This window comes from Protopterus annectens, chromosome 9.part0 (assembly GCF_019279795.1).
Source record: "Protopterus annectens isolate FY-2018-M chromosome 9.part0, PAN1.0, whole genome shotgun sequence".
NCBI lineage: Eukaryota > Metazoa > Chordata > Ceratodontiformes > Protopteridae > Protopterus > Protopterus annectens.
In genome coordinates this window covers 682,198,325-682,217,437 of record NC_056743.1, presented here as the reverse complement: position 1 = coordinate 682,217,437, position 19,113 = coordinate 682,198,325, and the positions used below count along the sequence as shown (strand labels likewise).

At 38.6% G+C, this 19,113-nt stretch overlaps 1 protein-coding gene across 1 annotated transcript in view; it reads left to right on the top strand.

Annotated features, from left to right (window-relative positions):
- The window catches only part of LOC122810566, a 415,025-nt gene that overhangs the window by 114,671 nt on the left and 281,241 nt on the right, over positions 1-19,113 (top strand). Inside the window, exons 4-5 of the mRNA XM_044082146.1 lie at positions 1,009-1,296; positions 14,807-15,089. Of these exons, the coding sequence (XP_043938081.1) occupies positions 1,009-1,296; positions 14,807-15,089 (571 nt within the window). The remainder of the gene's footprint in view (positions 1-1,008; positions 1,297-14,806; positions 15,090-19,113) is intronic.

Below are 19,113 nucleotides of genomic sequence, written 5' to 3'. Positions count from 1 at the left end.
AAACAGCTCTTTCTCCCATGACTGACAAGAATGGCTCTCCTCTGTCCAACAAGGGCACACCAATATCCACAGTGGACGTGTTTAACCCCCAATCCATATTGCTGTAGGGACTAGACCAATGGGAGAAAAAGATGAGTGGTTTGAACCAACTTTGGCTACAGCAGAGTCACCCACCTGTGGCTGAGGCAAAATATCAGCCCTGCTGTGGTGGCAAAGACTGCTTAACAATCTGTTTCTTTTTGTGACTGGAAGAAGGTACAGCCAAGGAAATGGTAGGTTGTTTCATGGTTAAGCTGAAAAATATGCCTGTATAATAATAATAATAATAATAATACCAGTTTCTCTACATTAAATGTAGTTTAAAATAAGTTTTAACAACTTTTTACCACAGAAATAAAAAAGCTCCATTTTAAAAGTGAAGTAAAACAAAAAAGAAAAAAATATCTTGCTAAAATATAATTTACAGAAAAAAGTACATTTTCTATTACAAAAAAAGTGGAAGGTTTTCCCCCAAAAGGGAACTTATCTGCTCATCAGTGAAACAACCTTAGCTGGCCATTGACCCTCCGAAGCCTGCAAAGGAACACTCTTTTCACCTACAGGAAAGCTTTGAAGTGCTTAGCTCCCAAACTTTTATTCAGCTTATCTCTAGCTGACTAATGGTTTGGATGTGTGGAAGGTGCCCTGAATCTTTGGCAGCTGGCCATCTGTTTTGTTCTTGTCAGGATATAACCTACATAGCATATGGTACTGCAGCAGTGATCATTCAAACATCTCCTGTTATGGTATGTTTACTTATACAGCTTTACTTATCTGACTATATGAACAGAAAGAAAGAAAGAAAGAAAGAAAGAAAGAAAGAAAGAAAGAAAGAGAAAAGCCTTACTAAATGATACAATGGTTTTATGTATAGCCATGTTTCCTTGTAATATATGTCTATGCTTTCTCTTTGAGATCATGCATTCATTAAAATATGTAATTAACAATGTACAACTTTTTTCCCTTCAGGTCAGACACTGGATGTTGTTTTCAGCCCTGGAAATAATGTAAACCAAGCAAATTGTTCAGTGGAACAGTCAACATTTGAACAAACTACAGAGCACACAACTCAACCAATGACCACAGCTACCCAAAATATCACAACTACCCAAAAGACTGTGTCTATCCAAAACATCATAACTGCCCAAAATACAACTACCCAAAACATCATAGCTACCCAAGATACCATAACTACAGAAGTTGACATAAAGTTGTCAACATCAGAGTCTACAGGATGGAGTAACCTTGTCACCAAAGGTAGGACTTCTAAAACTTCCATGCACAGATTTATGTATCTGAAATATGTACAGGGAGTGTATACTCCTCGAGTAGAATAGGAAATACAGACATTCCTTTCTCTAGCTCTTCACAAATTTATTTTATTTCAGGATATTGCCTTTTCGCATACTAGAACAGTGCAAACACAGGTTAATAAAGTCCATCCCACACAACTTGGATCCCTCACCCATATCATCTTTCCAATAACACAGAGTTCCAGAATTAAAAAACAGTGACCAAAACCACTTGTCATCATATCATATTCGAACCACCTATCCTCCAAACCATATAATCAAAAGGCTGAAAATTAACAGAATCATTTAATAAGCGGAAAAGAGCACTGTGTTTCTCCTTGCATTATCTCCCTCAGATGTAATGAATATTTATACATTTTGAAAAAAAATCATTGTCAGCTTTAGTCCTTATGAATACATTTTGGAAAAATAATGCTTGGAATTCAGAAAGGGTTTCTGCAAACAGTAAGCCATGTCATGAATGGTCAGCCCTCTTGGAAATGCCTTCCAATGAAGAGGCAACCCTACAGCAGTGACTTACATGAGTGGAAAAATCAGCCCAGAGGGCAATCCTACCAGCCATGCTGCAGGATAATGATGCAATAAACGTGACAGCTAATACAAATGAGTTATGTGTTCTGCCTTGGGCATGCAAGCAACTACCCATTTGCACTGCAGCTCAGTTTTGTAAATTAACACAGCTGGCCATGTTAATCAACACAACCACAATATGGCAGTTCCCTGTACCAGTCAATGGAAGAGATCACACTGAAGGCAGGTGCAGTGACATTGTGTGTGTGTGTGTGTGTGTGTGTGTGTGTGTGTGTGTGTGTGTGTGTGTGTGTGTGTGTGTGTGTGTGTGTGTGTGTGTGTGTGTGTGTGTGTGTGTGTGTGTGTGTGTGTGTGTGTGTGTGTGTGTGTGTGTGTGTGTGTGTGTGTGTGTGTGTGTGTGTGTGTGTGTGTGTGTGTGTGTGTGTGTGTGTGTGTGTGTGTGTGTGTGTGTGTGTGTGTGTGTGTGTGTGTGTGTGTGTGCGCATATATCTGTGTGCCCACTTGAGTACATGCACAAGGCTTAAGACTAGACCTATTTGGCCCAGCAGATCCACGTTCCTCTTGAGGGGGTGGAGTGGCTCTGTACTTCACTATGTTGAAGAGAATATGCCTTATACAACCTACAAGATTTGCTTCAGAGATATTACAGCAAAGTACAATGCATTTTCCTACTGGTAGTCTTACTTCTGTAGTAGCTACAAATCTTGGTGGAACAAACTATATTTCTAGTCATGCACTGCATGAATGGCTAATCTAGAATTACTAATGCTCCAGCTTATATAGCTCACAGTGTTAGCTGCTCTTGCTTTCATAGTAGTCAGTTGCTTCTGCTGAGGGATCAACATGGCTTTCAACCCAAAATTGAAACTGGATTAAACATCTGGTTTTGTCAATCCAGTTGCTACCACAGAAGATAACAAGAGAGTTAATTTGAGGACCAACAGTGATAGTGTGTTTTCTTTTGTTTCTTCTGCTGATGTGGGATGTATGAATTGCTGCTGATGAATATTTTTTATAAGAAATAACTGTGAAAAAGCCATCCTTAGCCAGTATAAAAACAAATACTAGTAAGAAAAAAAAAATTAACTAATAAGAATGATGTGAGGTAACTTCTGATCACCTCACCAGGACTTGTGATAGAATGCTACCAGTTCAGTCATCTGGTAGAGAAACACTTGCTACAGTTGCAAACAGAAGCAAAAATAATCAGAGAGATGTGAAAAGTATAGTTGTGTAAAATCTTACCATAAAAGTAGGTGTCCTTCATTTTACTGTTCAGTACTCATAATGTAAGGGATCTCCTGTCAAGGCTTAGGGCATAAAGGTGATGTACAGATGCACACACTCAGAACTAAAAAAGCCCAGGAGGGATAAGCTTAGGGATAAGGAAAACATGTGACACCCAGAAGAAGAAAAAGGAGAAGAGCCCCTTGGCCCAGAGGGCACGAAAGAATAAGGCTAGAGAATAGTGGCCAAAGGAGGGAGCAAATACTGCAACAGTGAAGAGAAGGACAGCTACTGTTATGGTAAGATTGTAGACAACTGTGCTAGGTCTTTCCATGTCACTGTTGCAATATTCCTAATGTAAGGGAGAGTACAAAGCCCGAAGCAGCCTGGGAGGAGGATGGCACAGAAAAGCCTTCCAGAAACCCATGCAGGATAGCTCTGGTAGAGCTCTGGCCCTGGAAATAACACCCAACTTGTAATGCTTGGTGAAAGTATAATCAGAGGGCCAAGTAGCAGCCTCAAGGATGGAACTGGTATTGCATCCCTTGAAATAGCACCAGAGGAGACAACAATCCTGGTAGAATGAGCCTTTACTGATGAGGAAAGACATTTACAGTGAAAAGAATAACAAAAAAGAAGTGGCCTTAGAAATCCAGGAAGAGATGGCTAGATTAGAAACAGCCAAACCCAAAGACCTGTAATAAAAGGAAACAAAGAGCTGCTCAGGCTTGTGAATAACTTTATCTTAATCTGTGCTCTGCTGACCCATAACAGCTTGCACTTTGTTTAAATTTGATTGTCTGAATTTTTTATTTTTTTTTTATTTCAGACATTCTGTACATAGTTAATAACTCCACGCCTTTCATCACTGTTAATATTTATACATACTATCTCTGATTTTATTTCATTTTGTGCACACTTTGTAATTAGTATTTCTAACTTAACAATAGTCTTTGTAATTAGAATTTCTGTTTAAGCTTACAGACTCTGTATACATGTGTACTACTGTTTGTATTCTATACTGTCGATTGTATTATATTAATTATAATTAATGTAAGCTTTGTTACTGCTTGTGGAGCTTTTCTCCCCTGGCCTCCACTGAAAACGGGCTTCCTGGCCAGTCAGACATAACCTGGTTAACAAATGTAATAAACAAACAAATAAATAAAAGACTTTAGTTTTGTCCAAATAATATTTGAGCTGTCTATGCAAATCCAAGGTGTGAAGAACCTTCTCACTGGCAGACTGCAGAGAAGGGAAAAATGAGGGAAGATGAACAGACTGATTAAGGGAAATCTCATTAATTACCTTGGGCATAAAACAAGGATTAGTAAGAAGAGAAACCCTCTTTCTGTGGAAAATTAGGAAAGGAGGAACAGTCAGGAGAACCTGAAGTTCAGAGACTCTTCTTGGCAGAAGAGAGAGACAAAAGGAAAACAGTCTTCCCAATACAATGCTGTAAGGAAGCTGAAGAAATAGGCTCAAAAAGAGCCTGAGTTATTTTTTTTCAAGAACAAAGTTGAGGTTCCAAGAAGATGGAATACGTTTCTTGGGAGGCCTGATATGAAGGATACCTTTAAGGAACTGTGTGACCTCAAATCTAGAGGTCAAAGAATGGTGTAAGGGCAGACAAGCAGAAATTGTTGACAGGTGAGCTTTAACTGAAGAATATGCTAATCCAGCATGGAGCAGATCACACAAATAAGAGAGAGAACCAGCAGAACTTCCACAGTTAGGGGATCCTGATGGAGAGAGAGGCACCAGACAGAAAATCTTTCCCATTTGGATAGATAAAATTTTCTAGCAGTGGGTTTCCTGGCCTCCTGCAAAACCTGAAGCATTTCCTCATAAAATAGGTGCCTGAAAGGGATCAAAACCCATCACCCATAGTATCAGTTGAAGAGTGGACCAGTGATGAAAGAGAAGAGACACCTTGTCTTGTGTGAGAAGACCCACTCGGTGAGGTAACATGTTGTGATTGCCCCTGGCCAAGTGAGAAAGAAGGGGGAACCTATGCTGTGTGGACCAAAAGGGTGTCACTAGCAAGATTTTGGGATGGTTCTGTCTGATCTTGTGCAAGACTCGTGGTAAGAGAGGAAGGATAGGGAGGGCATACAGAAATATTCCCTTCCAAGGAAAAGACAGGATGTCTACTTTCCAAGCCAGAGGACTTGGGACTCTGCAACAGAATAGAGGAAGTTGTCTGTTCAGATTGGAGGCAAAAAGATCTTCCTGAGGAATACACCACTGATGGACAATAGCCAAGAATATATCTCTGTGAAGCATCCATTTCTGAGAATGTGTGCTGGAGCCACTCAAAGGGTCTATCACTAGATTATACTCCAATAGAGTGTAAACTCCCTGAAGAGTCACTAGATACTGGACAGCCAGATCCCAGACCCAAAGAGCTGGCCTGGAAAGACAAAAACTTGTACTCTCTTGCTTGTTGACATACCACATCACTTTGGTATTGTCTCTGAAAAGTTTGAGGGACCCAGCATGAAAGAGGGAAAAAATAGCCTGAAGAGTCAGAAGCAGAGCCCTCATCTCCTTTATAATGATGTGGTCTGACCTTTGATGATGAGGCCATAGACCATTAACTTTGAGAGGTCCAAAGGAGGCATCCCATCCCTTGTCTGAGACATTTGTAAAGAGTTCTTGAGTCGGGACTGGAGCTTGGAAAGAGAAGCCCTGGGTTGAGAGAAAGCTGATGAATCCACCAATAAATCTCAAGCTTGAGACAGGGCAGGAAGGCTACCAGGAAGACTAGGGTCTGGCAATGTTGGAGCCACAATTACTTTGAGGTACCATCGAAGCTTTGTCATGGTGAGCCTGGCCAGAGGTAGTATGGGAATGGTGGAAGCCATGAACTCGAGAACCTTGAGAAATTCCCATGACTGAAGCCAGGGGAAGAAGAGACTGGAAAAAGGCAATGAGAGACAGGGCCTTGGGAGCAGGCAGAGATTTCAGCATGGTGCTGGTCTGAAGAACCAAGGAAAATATGATTCTAAGCTGTTTTGCTGGAAGTTTATGATGAATGCTAGACTCTGTAACTGAAAAATAATGAACTTGAGATCTTGAGGCAGAGCGTCAGGGGAATAAACATGAATGAGCAGATCATCCAGATAGGGAAAAATCTGAACTCCTCATCTCCTGAAAAAGGCAATTACAGGAGAGAGGCATTTGGTGAATACCCTTCAGGCAGTAGATAGACCAAAGTTTAAAGCAGAGAATTGAAAATGTAAAGAAGAAACAGAGAAACTTAAAACATTTCTGAAAAGGGGATAGATGGGGGTATGAAGGTAGGCATCCTCGAGATTCAGAGAGATCAGAATGGCTTGGGGTAGAGGAGTCTTGAGAAAGATGTTGATCCAGGAAAGATGCAGAATTGGTCTTCAAGTACCCTCCTTTCATGGAACCAAGAACATTCCCTCCCTACCTGGGTAGGAGGCACAACTTGAAAGGTGCCCTTAACCAAAAGAGAATGAAACACCTCTGGGGAAAGGGGAAGTAATTTCCAAGAAAGTTGAGGAATGCCCAAAAAAGGAGGAAGAGATTTCAAAACCATAAAATATCCCCAGCAAATAATGGACAGAACCGAATACTTTGTTGTGATCCTTAACCTATTTGGAAGAGACAGGGACTGATGGAAGGAGAAAGGAACTTGGCCGAGGGATAGGGGTAACAAACTGCCAAATGGAACCCAGCTTGTCCAGAAAAAACAGGTTTCTGGGAGACAAGAGTCTGAGTAGACTTAGCAGGAGGCACACATGTAGATCCCTTTTTTCCTTAGGCAGAGGGTGAGACTGCCTACTTACATAACAAGATTTGGAGGAATAATTCCTCTGAAACTTTGGAATAGGAGGAACAAAATATATTTCAGTTTCTGCAAGGCTTTACTCTTATCCTGGAGAGACTTGAAAAGTTCAGCAGCAGCACCAAAAAAATGTTATTATCCAAAGGAGCAACCAATAGTTTGACCTTAATGCCATCAGACAAAGCCTGAAGATGAAGCCAAGAGTAATGCCTCAAAACTGAACCAAAGGCAGCATCCTGGAGGAAGCATCAGCTGCACGGTAGCTGTATTTGACAGAGTGTGAGCAACCTGGGAGGTATGGCCCAAGAGAGAAAGGGCAGAAGCCTTCCCCTCAGGGTCAGAAACCACTTTGGAAACCTGAGAAAGGAGGGCCAAAACATACCTGGTCATAAGTTTGGTAACTGATGGGATGAAAGGATAAAGTGAAGCAGTGTAAAGCTTTTTGTCCAGCCTCTCCATAGCCTACTATCCTTATCTGAAGGGAGTAACCCAGCACAGCAGAAGGGCATTCAGACAGACGTTCAACAATGGTGTTCAGAACTGGTGGCAAAAAGTTCAGAGTGTGTGCATCCATACATCAACTTCATGCATCCATACATCACCTTTACACCCTACGCCTTGCACAGGGAGCACACAAGTGATGTACAATGCCTACATGTATGAAAGGCTTAGGTATACCTAGGCAGATACTAGGGAATCCTTGGCAGGAGATCCCTTACTTTATGAGTACTGCAACAGCGCAATGGAAGGACATCATGAAGTATGTATTTTCAGAGGAGGGACGCAAAGGTGGACAAAACAATGCTAAGAGGAAAATGGTTAACAGAAGCAGTTAGACTTATAAAGGTACTGCAGGGATACCACAGTTTCAGAGTCACACTTATAAAGGTACTGCAGGGATACCACAGTTTCAGAGTCACACTTATAAAGGTACTGCAGGGATACCACAGTTTCAGAGTCACACTTATAAAGGTACTGCAGGGATACCACAGTTTCAGAGTCACACTTATAAAGGTACTGCAGGGATACCACAGTTTCAGAGTCACACTTATAAAGGTACTGCAGGGATACCACAGTTTCAGAGTCACACTTATAAAGGTACTGCAGGGATACCACAGTTTCAGAGTCACACTTATAAAGGTACTGCAGGGATACCACAGTTTCAGAGTCACACTTATAAAGGTACTGCAGGGATACCACAGTTTCAGAGTCACACTTATAAAGGTACTGCAGGGATACCACAGTTTCAGAGTCACACTTATAAAGGTACTGCAGGGATACCACAGTTTCAGAGTCACACTTATAAAGGTACTGCAGGGATACCACAGTTTCAGAGTCACACTTATAAAGGTACTGCAGGGATACCACAGTTTCAGAGTCACACTTATAAAGGTACTGCAGGGATACCACAGTTTCAGAGTCACACTTATAAAGGTACTGCAGGGATACCACAGTTTCAGAGTCACACTTATAAAGGTACTGCAGGGATACCACAGTTTCAGAGTCACATACAAAATGGGCAGGGACAAGAGATAAAGACAGAAAATGGTCGTACTAGAACCGGAGAAATCTTGATGGAAATGTATTGTAGAATGCTGAGCAAATGATGTGAGTTTTGTATCTCACACATCCCTACACCCATGTATGTTTCCTTTTAGCATTATAACCTTTTCCACCCTGCCAAAATATGCCACTTAGTAGCTGCCCTAAATTATGCCTGTGTGTAATCTTTACTGTTGCATTGTAAGACAGGCTGCCAATAATGCTCTTACCCACTTTACCAAAAAAATAAACTTTCAGAAATAGTTGTAAGTGGGGTAGTGTGTGAGCAGTTCCATTGCCAAGGAGATGTTATCATTCATTACTGTTGTTGCTGAGTATTCCGAGGTAGTGCAACAGATTTATAAGGCTTTATGGAAGCACACAAGACACGATAATTAACTTAGTAAGGGATTTCAACACTTCAGTGCATTTTAAGTAGTTGATTACAAAGCCATGAAGGAAGAAAAGGGTTGTACAACATGTCAATATGTAATGTAGTTTAGAAAGTATTCATGTTCTTTTTGGTCCCACTTATCCCACTGACACATGTGTCAGCACTTTCTGACAAGTCTAAGGACAGATACTGGGCATGGGAGACAAGAGATGGGGACTGAGATGAATCAGAAGACTTTATTAGGCTTCATTATTATTAACCTACTTGGGAGTAGCAAGGTCTGCTTAGTGTTGTCTGCAGTACCACTCAAAGATAGTAGTGTAGGTGGAATATTTAAGTTACCAAGGTAGGTTGATGATATAGTTGGAATACTTAATGTACCAAGGTAGGTTGATAGTGTAGATGGAATACTTAATTTATCAAGGTTGGCTAATAAATTCCACAATGGCAGAGCGGAGGCAATAATTCCAATGCTGCTACAAAATACGAACTTTTATTCCACCAAGACACGTAAAACACAACGTTTAACACAAGCGCTTTCACTCGGTTCCTACCGAGCTTTATCAAGTACAATCACAGCTGCATGAATTGCCGTTTATATACATTTGCTTAATTCAATTAAATTCATTACATATGCAAATACTTTCTTAAGGTAAAACCACTTCGTTTTTAAAAATCATTGAAAGATGTGCAGTTGGTTCTGTTTTAGTGCAACATGTGCAAATTCTGTTGTAATCATTGTAATACTCGTTAAAAATAGCGCAATATATTATAACCAACAAGTAAAAAAAGGGGGTTTAGAATTGTTAGAGATAACAAATGTAGTTAGTGACAAGTGTCAATATCTGACTATATGGGAGTGACCCATGTATAAATGTACCATATTATTATTGCAAAAGTCTTGGGAATTACAGAGCCTTTACTGATACACAATAAATATATTAAAAATATTAAAAATATTTAAATGTATTCAACATGATGGCTTTTTTTCTATAAAATAATTTAAAAGATATTTAAAATTGATTATAAACAGTCTGTTAATTAATTGTCTCCTTGGATTAAATGTGACATATTACCATACATCTAAAACAATGTAGGTCTTCAACTTATGCTTTTGTGAAAGCAATTCTTTAAACATCAAAAAGGGGGGTCAAAACGTGCAAAGGGTAAGGGGGTCAAAATGAAGGGGAAAAAAGGGGGGAGGGGAAGGGAGTGAGGGGGGGGGTGGAAGGGAAGAGGTGATGAAAGAATTGCTGTTATGTGAACCAACAGCATAAACAATTAAATTTAATGATAATTGCAAATGTCTATCTATTCAACAGCAAACCATGTATGCCTATGTAATCATTCTCTTAAATTGAACCTTAATAGCAGCAAACCAAACTGAAAAAGAGATTATACGAACACTCCTATGACATTGAGAAAAAGAAGGAAAACAATGCCTTCTACAAGCATTCGCTTGTATGCCCAAACTACAACCTTAAGTTCATAATCTTAGAACAAGTGTTGCAAAATGAAAGAGGTGGTGATTGGGAATCTGTCTTAGAATCGAAGGAGTTAGCATGGCAACTAAGATTAGATGCAAACAGGAGTCCTGGATTAAATGACACTTTAAGCATAAGCTCAATTTTAAAACTAAGGAGAGCAAAACTTTAACATTTAATTCAGGGTGAATTAGTGTATTATCAACTTACTATGAGTTTAGTTTTTAAAAATTAATTGTAAAACATTCTTAGAATAGTTCTTAAAAAGAAATCAAGCTGTTTAATTGCTCCAGTATATTTTAACACATTTATTGTACATATACACAGGTTTTGCTGCTATTTAGGTTTATTTTAATAGAATGATTACATAGGCATACATGGTTTACTGTAGCACAGATAAGTATTTGCAATAATCATCAAATTTAATTGTTTATGCTGTTGGTTCATACACCAGCGGTCCTTTTGCCATCCCTTAAAAAGAAATCAAGTTGTTTAGTTGTTTAGTATATTTTAACATATCTATTGTATATATATACAGGGTTTGCTGCTATTAAGGTTCAATTTAAGAGAATGATTACATAGGCATACATGGTTTGCTGTTGAATAGATAGACATTTGCAATTATCATTAAATTTAATTGTTTATGCTGTTGGTTCACATAACAGCAATTCTTTCATCACCTCTTCCCTTCCACCCCCCCCCTCACTCCCTTCCCCTCCCCCCTTTTTTCCCCTTCATTTTGACCCCCTTACCCTTTGCACGTTTTGACCCCCCTTTTTGATGTTTAAAGAATTGCTTTCACAAAAGCATAAGTTGAAGACCTACATTGTTTTAGATGTATGGTAATATGTCACATTTAATCCAAGGAGACAATTAATTAACAGACTGTTTATAATCAATTTTAAATATCTTTTAAATTATTTTACAGAAAAAAAGCCATCATGTTGAACACATTTAAATATTTATAATATTTTTAATATATTTATTGTGTATCAGTAAAGGCTCTGTAATTCCCAAGACTTTTGCAATAATAATATGGTACATTTATACATGGGTCACTCCCATATAGTCAGATATTGACACTTGTCACTAACTACATTTGTTATCTCTAACAATTCTAAACCCCCTTTTTTTACTTGTTGGTTATAATATATTGCGCTATTTTTAACGAGTATTACAATGATTACAACAGAATTTGCACATGTTGCACTAAAACAGAACCAACTGCACATCTTTCAATGATTTTTAAAAACGAAGTGGTTTTACCTTAAGAAAGTATTTGCATATGTAATGAATTTAATTTAATTAAGCAAATGTATATAAACGGCAATTCATGCAGCTGTGATTGTACTTGATAAAGCTCGGTAGGAACCGAGTGAAAGCGCTTGTGTTAAACGTTGTGTTTTACGTGTCTTGGTGGAATAAAAGTTCGTATTTTGTAGCAGCATTGGAATTATTGCCTCCGCTCTGCCATTGTGGAATTTACTGTTTCGTGCTTTGGGTGCTACTAATTCTCTTCAAGGTTGGCTAATAGTTTAGGAGGAATACTTAACTTAGCAAGGTAGGCTGATAGTGTAGTTGGAATACTTAACATACCAAAGTATTTTGGCAATGCAGATGGAATACTTAACTTACCAAGGTAGCTTGATAGCTTGTTTCGGTTTTAACTTTTGACAAATATAAGCTAATAAATAAAGATATAAATTAAAACTGAAGATACTGTTTTGCTTTTAGCATACAGTAATGGGGAATATGTTCCCAAGACCTAATTTGAAATAACCTTAAGTCCAGAAGGCCAGCAGGTAGGAGGAGGTTGGACAGAGGGGTTGCATGCTAAGTGAGAGGTCAGTTCAGGGCCACAGCAAAATTATCCAAATTGGGCCCAACAATGACTAAGGCCAGCTCTGAGGGTATGTCTGCTAGGTGACCAGCACAGGTGGATTAGGTAGAGGATCAAGAGAGTAGATATGTATGTGGCTGTGTTTATGAATATCTGCATGTATGTATAAGGGTGAATGAAAGGGTGCATATGCCAATTCATTGCATGGGCTGGCAATGGTAATTATCACCACAAAGTGCTTTCAAGCACTGACGGTAATTAAGGCAATTCAAAGGCATGCAGATTAGCTGATAATGTCATCTTCATTGTTGCTAACTATGTCTCTTAATTGTTTTTTTACAGCCAAGTCCATTAGGACCTACCTGCAGTACACAGTTTACATGGCTTCAGCACATGTTTTTGAATCCCAGACCATGTCTTATAGGTTCATGGGTAAATACTAAGCTATCAGTCTGCAGACTATTACAAGCCTAGCGGACTACCAGAGATCAGAATCAAATCCTGTACCTTTGACTCAAAGCCCTTAACCATTATGCAATCCCCTCCCCTCTCATTCATTAGTATTACAAATGATAATACAGGATGCAGTCTTTATGTGGTTTATCACAGTATGAGCGCAATATTAAAATACTTTTAACTAGAACACTGATAAAGAACTTGTATAATGTGAAGTAGCATATGCAAAAGGACGACCACCTCATAAAATGGTCTGAACCAGTATTTCTGCCAGGGAATCTCCTTTACATCCTTTCGTCCCCCCCCCCCTTTTTTTGGCCATGTGATTGACTGAGCAAAGACTTGAGATATTTTAATCATTGATGACATAGACTGGTGAGTTTTATGTTTTGTTGAATAATTAATGATTTTTTTGCCTACAAAGGCTGCAAAGAAGAGCACTAAATTAAGAACAGGAAAATTGGCATGGAGTGATTAGGAGTGGTACTTTCACTTAACAAATATCAGTCATAATTATGACAGTTTTCTATTAGGTTATTATCTTTAATATTGTCTTTACATGATCTTTAACATACACCCAAATAAGCTACTGCAAAACACTGCTTTGTTATCACAGAACAGTACATGCTTTTCCCCAAATAGGGTACATAGGTTCATAGGTGTGTACTAATGGCCCTGGAACAAGTTTCCAATACAACAGTGACAAATGTTGCTACTAACAGTCATTTTAACATGTTGCATCTTGCTTCTCTCTCATCTTGAAGTATAAAGCAATTTATCATTATAAGATGCTTCTTTTCATCATGGAAATGATTTGCTTCAGGACACTGAAAATGTATTTTCCATTTAGTGACATACAATAGTTTTTTTCCAAACCTTTAGATAGAGGAATGTAAGTGAGACACTGATAGTCTGTTTAAACCAAAGTCTGAATCATCTTGTTCTGGTGTGGGAGTATAGGGCTACTAATGTTCATATTCTTTGGGTGAATTACCCCAAAATTATTTATTAGGCCAAAAACTGTAATACAATGGAAAGAAAAACAAATGATAATAAAGTATGCTCTACGCTATGATCATGCTAGCTCTGTAAAAATTCAAACTTAGCGCTACTACTACTGAAATTCCAACAATCTGTCAAATGATTTCAGTGTGTAAAAAAACATAAAAGATGATGCACGTGTTCACATTCGCAGCAATATCAACATATGAACAGAATTTCAATCTTTTTCAGTGAAAGGTCTACTTCAGTGCTATTTATCACAGCAGCGATATAAAACATAGGCAAGTCATCACTGAGCACACAGACAATTATGCATATTTGTTTTTGTTTGCTTAGCACAAACAAAAAAGGGTTTGCCTTTTCAAAGGTGCTTATTTTTCAAGGAGGACCAGTGTGATAATAAAAAATGTGTAACTAGAGCAAAGTTCAGGAAGCAATAAGTCCTGCATTAGCATTGTTTGGTTACTCAAGGATGGTAACAATCTCTTAAGGGCAAAGCATTTATAACCATGCCCACCATGTCTAAACATTTCATTAGCCACACCTACTCATGGCTTATTGCTTTCTGTACTAAGCCATACCTATTCATGTCTTACTGCTTGCAGCACTACACCACACCTACTCATGGGTTATTGCTTTCTGTACTAAGCCATACCTACTCATGTCTTACTGCTTGCAGCACTACACCACACCTACTCATGGGTTATTGCTTACCTTATTTCTTGCAGCACTAAGCCACATTTACTCGTAGCTTATTGCTCGCTGCATTAAGCCACACCTACTCTTGGATTACAGCTTGTAACACTAAGCTACACCTACACATGGGTTATTCCTTGGCGCATTTCTTGCAGCACTAAGCCAAACCTACTCATGGCTTATAGCTTGCAGCACTTTGTGCAGCAGGCAGTGCTGTGCTTGGACTGGGTGGGCCAAAGTTCCTAACTTAGTGACACAGCACTTTTTTTTTTTAAAGGGAGGGTGAGAAACGATAGTACAGGTGATATTTAGAAATAATTATGCAGGCAGGGAAATATAGAATACTATCTACAGACTAAGTGCAGGAATGCGGGAGTAAATTGTGGAAATGAGTTTAGTTACGTAAGAACTGAATGTGATAATGGTTATTTTCACTAATGTTAACTATGTTTTTATTTTGAAAAGGAAACTTCTTTGAAGTGCATCTGATTAAAGAGAAAAGGACATGGAAACAGGCCCTGCTCTACTGTCATAACAGCTACGGATGCCTTGTTACTGTGACCAGTGATGACATTCAAAAGGCTGTGGAGGCCATTGTTAATAATGCCAGTACATCTGGTGTGTGGATTGGACTTCATAAGCATTGGCTTCAAGATCAGTGGATGTGGACCAATGGAGAACCCTATAAGTACAACAAGTGGAACAAAGGGGAGCCCAACAATCCTGCAACAGAACGATGTGGAATGATGTATGCCAACAACTATACATGGAATGATGAATGCTGCTTCAGGCATTTAAACTTTATTTGTGTTTAGGAATTAATAGACATACCTTTTCAAATGTTTTAAGAGTTGAATGCTGCACTAATTTGAAGTAATAAATGCCTGTATGGCAAATCAAGGTAGGAATATTGCCTGTATCATTTATTATGAGAAATTTATAAAATGAATCAGGAGTGAGTAAAACCTTCCAGAAGTCAGCCTTCTCTATCAATGACTGAGTTAGAGGGCTGTGACAGTATATGGATGACCCCCTGTGAACAATGCAATATTATTCTGTGGAGTGAACTGACATCTGCAAATTGAAAGCCAACATTGACCTCATGAAGTTTCACATGTACCAGTTACGGACCATTGTTCTTCATACATTAAAGTACTGCTTTGCTTACTTATTGCTTCCTTAACTTTTGTCCATTGCTGAGATTTAAGAGAATACCAAAGATTAGAAAACCAAGAAAAGTCTGATAAAAGGATTTGTATTTTAAAAAGGGGCCCTGGACATGGATACAGACATAGTAGCCAGTACATCATATTATGTATTATGACTTCTCAGGATACAAATGCCTTAAGGTTTGGTGAGGGAACTAGATGTGGGGCAGGAGACGATTAGCACCTCTAGAAATGTTTTCCAATGTTTTCTGATTATTCCATACAAATTAGTTTAATATCACATGTTTAGAATGATTGTGGAATGTACCAAAAATCAATTAATGGGGTATTTTAATATGAATTAACATTGTTCTTTAACTAATATATTGGAGTTATTACGGAGCACGCTTCAGCACATTATTACCTCAACATCAAGATAAATTATAGTGGGACTGTTTTCCTGAACTGCCTGAATTTAATTTTAGTGAGTGATTCTGGCCACATTCACAGCAGCAGCAGTGCTTCTGAGGAGGGGAAAATATATGCTACTACTAATTTGATATAAATTTGATAAGTGAAAACACTATCAGACAACTTTTTTTTCTATTTCCGCCATATACAGAAATGTAACAGTGACAAGGGTTGTAAAGTTGTTTTTGCAGTTGATCAGTGCATATTATACCATGATCCCCCCATAACGTGCACGCTGATTGGCCAGCGTGCCCGTTGTAAATCGAGTTATACTAATGGAAAAAGGTCCGGTCGCCCAGACTTTTTTCCATTAGTATAACTTGGTTTTTTAAAACACTGTCTCGCTATGTTAAATGAGTTTAACATAGCGAGACAGCTTTAAAATAAGCAACGGAGATCTCCATTGCTTATTTTAAAGCTGTCTCGCCATGTTAAACCCATTTAACATAGCGAGGCAGTGTTTAAAAACGGAGAAAGCAAGATCTCCGTTGCTTTTTTGTTTGCTATGTTAAATGAGTTTAACATAGCGAGACAGTTTAAAATAAGCAACGGAGATGTCCGTTGCTTATTTTAAAACTGTCTCGCCATGTTAAACTCATTTAACATAGCTAACTAAAAAGCAACGGAGATCTTGCTTTCTCCGTTTTGCTCAACTCTGATGTACCGCGCAGGCGCGCAGTACATCAGAACTGCCGCGGATGCCAGACATCTGCGGAAGGGCAGTAAACAGGCATTATACTATGCCATTATTTAAGAAAAGTAATAGTTTCTTTTCTTAAATAATGTCATATATAGCAATAACCCACTTCTGGGTGTGGGTAATGCTAAATTTACCCATGGTTGGCTTTGTTTGGTCCTCGGCCGCCTCGGGACCAAACCACGCCAACCGTGGGTAAATTTAGCATTACCCACACCCAGGCGTGGGTTATTGCTATATTATTCTCTGTCTAGATATTAATGTCATGGTGACAATTTTTAATATTTAATGACAGCATCAATGTATATCTGAGCTCCAGTTATAATGAAGGAGAGATTTCACAGAACTTAAAACTTTGGGTTACAGCAGAAGTTTTAAAATTATAGTAGTTTTGGTACTTTAGGAGCCAGGGAAGAAGGGGTGGGAAGTAGTTGCTTTGACTGCTTGCCCACTCTGTGAGGAGTATTTACCTGTGATAAAGACACATACTTGGTAATGGGATGTAGCATAATCATAGGGCAGATTGACAAACTACAACAACTGTGGGGGTGGAGCTAACTGACATTACCAACGGTGATGCATGTGACATTAATAGCTTCACCTAGTTAGGGTGTACTGAAAAAAAATCTGGCATGCAGCAGGATCAGCATATGTGACACTGCAAGGTGCTCCTCTCCACTTCCCCTTCACAAAACGACTCTGTTATGGGGATAGTACTGGGGACACTTAAGGTAAAATGCTGTAACTGTACAGTTAATGGACAGCTTGTGGGCACACAAATGGAGGCAAAGTAAGCTTTGCTAATTACGTAGATAAAACAAAAACAACATAGGAGACCAAAATAATATTCTTCTATGTGAACAACAGGTTAGGCTGAGGAATAAATATAGAAATATGATAATATTTAATAAGTATAAATACTTTTATTCTCAAGTCCTAAACTGATAAGGAAATACTGTTAAACAATGAAGCTAACACTAATGACAAGGTGACAGCTGTTATTTTTTTACTGTTTCTGTCAGAGCATCTCCTGGAGTAAGTACATAACCCCTTACAGTAATTCATGCACTGGTCTCACTCTGTCTATATTACTGTAACTCTCTGTACCCTGGACTTCATGACACCAAACTTGAACAGCTGCCTCTATGGCATGCTATCTATCGACAGACTTAAATGTAACATCTCATTATGATTACTATCTCTCTGTTGCAGGTTCTTTATTGGCTCCCATGACAGTTAAGCCATCATATGAGATCCCGCTGTTAAATTATTGAGCCCTTCACAATACGGAACCTGTCTGAGAGAAAATGTCTTGCACCCTTCTGTCAGGTTTATTCACTGTACTTGGCCATGGGGAGGTGGGTACTAGTAGTGCTCATGATGCATTTTGAACCTTCCAGTTTGTTCCTTACCCTGTCATGTGTACATCCTGAAGACATCACAATCTCTGAATAGCAATGATCTGCCTTTTGGAGCCTCTTTTCAACAAGGCTTAAAATTTGAGATTAATGCATCTGATGACTTTAAAAATCTAAATACTATAAACAGTTAAACAATATACTTAATAAAATATATCCACCCTCAATACAGCTCTTAGAAAAAGATGCATCTGGAACATCTCTCCCCAGGGCTTCGCTGAAAATTGGCTTTTTTCCAAGTCTGACTTTCCCGGTAAATAAATGTTAAATAAAAATAAAAGATAGCACTATCCCTCAGCAATTAAGTATTATGAAGGAAGTGAGTTTATTGGTCACTAATGAACAGAGACACTTGAATATTTTTAGAAGAAGCTGGTGAGGTTTGTGAGTGAATTATTGTTTCAGATTTTAAACTCAGGCTTTGCTTTCCAAGCAAGGTATTTATGCTTTTATTATAATTTATTCGCAAAAGCTTTTTAGGGTGTGGATATCAGGGCAATGATTATGACAACATCTCTCCCCAGGGCTTTGCTGAAAATTGGCTTTTTTCCAAGTCTGACTTTCCCGGTAAATAAATGTTAAATAAAAATAAAAGATAGCACTATCCCTCAGCAATTAAGTATTATGAAGGAAGTGAGTTTATTGGTCACTAATGAACAGAGACACTTGAATATTTTTAGAAGAAGCTGGTGAGGTTTGTGAGTGAATTATTGTTTCAGATTTTAAACTCAGGCTTTGCTTTCCAAGCAAGGTATTTATGCTTTTATTATAATTTATTCGCAAAAGCTTTTTAGGGTGTGGATATCAGGGCAATGATTATGACAAGATTTTCCATCGGGTTCACCTAGAGGTACTGCAATGTGCAGTGCAAAATAGGACTTGAAGCAGCCATGTGTAGTGCATGGGTGATTCAAACACACCATTTGTATGAAAGCACCAGGAGCAAGACTAACTATGTTGCACATAGAATGGAGACCAAAACAGTATGTAAATGAAAGAACCCATACAAATGAGGAACACAGAATATGCAAATACAGA